At 59.2% G+C, this 4,642-nt stretch overlaps 1 protein-coding gene across 1 annotated transcript; it reads left to right on the plus strand.

Moving 5' to 3' along the window:
• The first annotated feature begins 1,325 nt into the window (after nt 1-1,325).
• Nucleotides 1,326-2,608, plus strand: LOC119299308 (protein PRRC2A-like). Its single transcript, XM_037576547.1, has 2 exons — nt 1,326-2,104; nt 2,221-2,608. The coding sequence occupies exons 1-2, from the start codon at nt 1,376-1,378 to the stop codon at nt 2,557-2,559; spliced, it is 1,068 nt and encodes a 355-aa protein (XP_037432444.1). The 5' UTR covers nt 1,326-1,375; the 3' UTR covers nt 2,560-2,608.
• The last annotated feature ends 2,034 nt before the right edge of the window (nt 2,609-4,642 follow it).

Genomic DNA, 4,642 nt, shown 5'->3' on the forward strand with positions numbered 1-4,642 from the left:
GGCAAGCCAGCTGAGTGCATGCGGCAGAGGCGGCAGCTCAAAGCTGCTGCAGCCTTGGTCGAAGAAAGAGGCCGTCCCAGCCGTGACGATCGCTTCAGCGCTGCTGGCCCCGACCCCTCCTGCGTTGGGGGAGAACTGTCGTGGTGGCGAGTATAGAGGCAGCATGCCACTGAGACCGTGATCCCTCCCTTCCCGCTCTTCTTCAAGGAGGCTTGTGTGTGCCCTGGCGTTCGCAGCTAGCTCCGCAGATGGCAGATCAGAGGGCTGCAGCCCGCCGGCAGTCCCGACAGCCACAGCCAGCGCGCTCTGGGCATCGCTTCTTTCATGATCAGAGTCTTCCTGCATCTCTTGTCCCCTTGACCCAGCAGCGGGTGCTGCCTGGACCACATGGAGCGCCGGAGTGATGAAAACCCGCCTCGAGTCTCGTGCATCCATGGCCGCCGGCGCCGAGACGGCTGGGCTCGCGTCCAGCACCGGACTTGAGCTCTGCCCGCGGTCCGTGGGGGCCGCAGATGTCCCCTCGTCCCGCCTCCGGTACCGTCGAGGCTCCGGCTCCCGTGCAGACGTGTCCCGGCAGTGCGCACGGTCGCGGACTCCCTGCCAGAACCGAGACTACACTCCGCTCCGCTTCCCGCGCCTCATTCCCTGGCCGTTATCGCGGTCGTCTCTATCGTCGTCCGGGCGGCGACGCACAGGGGGGAGCACGCGTTGGTGCCTCCGGACGAGCTCTGCGCTCACCATCCTTCGTGCCCATGTGCCAGTCTTTGTGGCGGTAGACACGCGGCCATTCCTGATCCCCATCACGCATCGGGCTTGCCGCAGGCGAGATGGGAGTGTAGTCCTTGACCACGTCCAGGTGGATTAGGACAGGAAAATGCGGCCCTTCTTTGCCCTGCTCCGCCGGCACACCCTCCGGCAGTGAATCCCTTGAGTGCACCACGTCGTCGCGGTTGATGACATTGAACTCGGAGGCGCGCGGGATGAGGTCCGCATCCCATGTCCAGAGCCACGCGAAGAGGGCGGAGCAATTGGCCTTGGTCAGGGATTGCCGCTCGATGAGGTCGAGCTTGCAGCATTTGCCGATCACCTCTTGCACGTTGTCCCAGTCCCATGCGTCAGCGGCAGGCCCTCAATGGCCACCCTGCAGTAGTAGCGCCAGACCCGGCTGCCGCCCGGAGGGGGAACCAGGGCCGGAGCTGGAACTTGATGCCGGCCACCTCCACGTAGCGCCCTTCGAAGACCATGTCGCACTGTCGACGCTCCTTCAGGGTGAGGATGAAATCCTCCGGAAAGCAAGGAGCCACGTCGATGTCGCGCCAGGGATGATCTCTGCAGCAGAGAGGGCTCAGAATCTCGCATTGGATAAGCTCGCGAGATGTTACTCGCTCCACCACCTACCGCAGCTACCGCGCCGGCCTCCCCTACGCTCGCCGGCCTGGGGCTGCCGCAGCTCATTGATGGTGCATCAGGGCGCGTGCTGCCCTGTATCGCTCTCCGGGAGGCAGTCGTCGGTCCGCCCGAGGGCTGGGTGGACCTGGTCTCCGGGAGAATCCTTCCGTGTGTGGATCTGTCCGCCATGGCGGAGGAGGCTGCATCTCGAGTAAGTGCGCCCCCCTCCCTTTCCTTTCCCGGGCAGGTGCACACCACTCAGTCCGAGCTGCCAGAGCTCCTCCGCCGCTCTTGGGCTGATGTGGCCAATTCGGCCAGGCCGCGCCTGAACTCCATTATTGTGGATCCTGCGGTGGTGGACGCCAGCCCCGCTCCGGGCACCGCTGCTCGTCAGGCACGCGAGGGATCTCCTGCGTCTGGGCATCAGATTTGCACGCCGCCCGTACCGCCTGACCCCGCCACAGCGAGCCGCGAGTGGACGCGGGTGCTCTCGAGGCGTGAGAGGAGCCTGGCGAGGCGCCAGATAGATTGCCCGCGGCAGCGGCCAAAGGATTCGGCGGGATCTCACCATGAACGCCCGGCATCCGCAGCTGCAGAGGCCTTCAAGAGGAGATTTGGGAACTGCTGCTACCGATGCCTCGCCCCCGGCATAAATTCTTCGAGTGCCGCGACCCTCGAATCTGCTACACCTGCAAGCGAACGGGCCATCTCGAGCGTGAGTGCCCTGTTCGTAGAAAAGACACTACTGGGCACGCCCCCCATCTCACTTCTGCCATGCTGCGCACCCCCCACGCCTCGTCGCTCACCCCCGCCGTCCACCGCTATCTGCAGGCACCAAAGGAAGGCCCTGCCGCACCCCCGCCGAGTGCTCCGGTGCCGCCCCAAGGTCCAATGGAGGAGGAGTACATTCCGGGGGCGGCGCATCGTAGGCCGATGACGTCCATCAGCTCGGTGGTCAGCACGCCGGCGATGGAGGCAGAGTCCTACCGCCTCAGAACCACGGCGTTGTTGCTCACTGCCACTGGGCCCTGCGACGCCATCTCGGGGGACATGGTGGTGAGGGCCATCGAGCGCGACACATGGCCACTGGTGCTGCCATGGTTTGGTCTCACTGCTCGCCTGGTGGGAAGAGAGTGGCAGGAAGATGCCAATTCTATCCCTTGTTTTTAGAATTATTTCTGGGGGACAGCGGAAATCGAGATGGCTTGATATTTTATCACCATCGTGCGCTCTTTCTTCGCTCTCTCCATGGCTGGTCAAACCTCTGATAAACAACGCCCAGTAGCTTACCGTTGTATACCCAATTAGCTTCGTAGTCACACTAATTATGTACGGAGTAGGTTTGCTTTTCTTCGGTGTTAGCTGTGGGGCACCCTGTGAAATCACTCGGGGCCCCACGGACTCCCAAAATACGCAACGAATTTCATAGTCACGAAACGGCCAAACCACTCCATGACTCATGGGTTCTGGCTCTTGCGCGGCCGTTAGTTTTCTCTATTGAGCATCGGATATTTCCTCTTCTTGGACCTCTACACCTTCAACAACTAGGGCTGAAACAGATTTAGAAGAAAAAACACAGGGATATGGTGATATCACCCAAATGCCTACGTATTGCTTTTGTTGCAATGAATGCTCACCGCAATGAATTTTGTCTCATCAAAAACATCTTCATCCAAGTAACTTGTTTTTCTCGTACTCGCAGATTTCAAGGGGCTCCTCTCCGGTGCATGTGTGGGTGGTATGTTTTCATGTGCAGAATTACACACCATAGGTCTAAGGGCTAGTTTAGTTGGAGTCCACACAAAAGTTTGCTTGTCCTGGAGCCTGCCTGAGAGCAGCCTGGAAGATGTTTCGTTCGTGTCCAGGACTCAAACCAAACTAGCCCTAAATGTCTCGTACGGTGGCACATGGTGTATCCATTTTATACATTACAAAAATTTCCAAGACACCAGGTTGCATGGAGCTTGATCATATCATTGTTAGTTATGAATATGCATATTATTGGACAATCAGGCAGTCTTATGATTACATTTCAAATATAAATCATGAAAAACAAAACACTATCATGTACTCTGCGTCCCAAAATAAGTGTTTGCTGTTAACTGACCCTAGTCCTCCGTATAGCTCTCCCATGACCTGCACGATCACCACGATCTACTTCATGTCGCTCCCCTACTCTATGCGCTCTCTCTGTTGTACTGTAACACCATATATACCCAAGAGAATACAGCAGCACCCAAGGTGCACTGCTTCCCCGATCCCACCAGTTCACATGGTATCAGACGCCGGTCTCCTCCCGTGACGCTAGACCTCTTCCGCTGCTCTCTCTTCCCCATCCCTAACCGCACCTAGCCATGGTCGCACCTTCTCCCCCGCCTCCTCCACCACCCAGCTTCGGCCATGGCGTCGGCGGCGCCCCTACCACACCAGCAGCAGGCCGCCCACCCTCCTCACCCCATCCCTCTTCAACCGCGGTGGCGCCTTGTTCGTCCCAGACCACACCGCCTCCTCATCCACTACACCAGCACCGCCTAACCCCTCTCCTCTCTCGAGTGTGTTCATCAATCAACACGTCCCGATCGTGCTCTCGCTCAACCCTCCTAAGTTCTCCCATTGGCGTACACTCTTTGAGGTGATGTTTCAGAAGAGCGATGTAACCGACCACATCACCGGCGCGCCGCATCGTGCCGATCCGGGCTGGATGCAGGATGAGACCCAAATCGTGTCCTGCCTCTACAACCGCGTCAGCGCCGACAACTTCGGGCTCATCCATCAGCGTGGTGCGACTGTGGCCGAGGTTTGGGCCGCGATCTACACCCTCTTCCTCGAGAACAGCGAGCACCAGGTGGTCATCCTCGCCACCAAATTTCACCGTCTCGAGCAGGGCTTCATGTCCATCATCTCCTTCTTCGCCAAGCTCAAGGATTGCGCTGATGGCCGATCTCGACGCCCCTGTCACTAATTGTGATCAGGTACTGAATATTATCCGAGGGCTACATCCCCGCTTTCTATACGCCATACCTATCCTCACCATGAAGACTCCCGCCCCCACCTTACTCCGCTGCCATGGATTTCTACCGCTGGAGGAAAGCCGTTAGGCCACTGACACCGCTCTCCATGCTGCCCGCATGCCGAACAACACCCATGGTGGCGGGAGTGGTGGTGGTGGCAACTTCCGTGGTGGCTGGGACGGCGGCGGCGGCTACAAGGGCAAGGGCAAGAGCTCCGAATCCGGCAGGGGCGGCTCGTCCAA

The sequence above is a fragment of the Triticum dicoccoides genome, chromosome 5A, assembly GCF_002162155.2.
Source record: "Triticum dicoccoides isolate Atlit2015 ecotype Zavitan chromosome 5A, WEW_v2.0, whole genome shotgun sequence".
Taxonomy (NCBI): Eukaryota; Viridiplantae; Streptophyta; class Magnoliopsida; order Poales; family Poaceae; genus Triticum; species Triticum dicoccoides.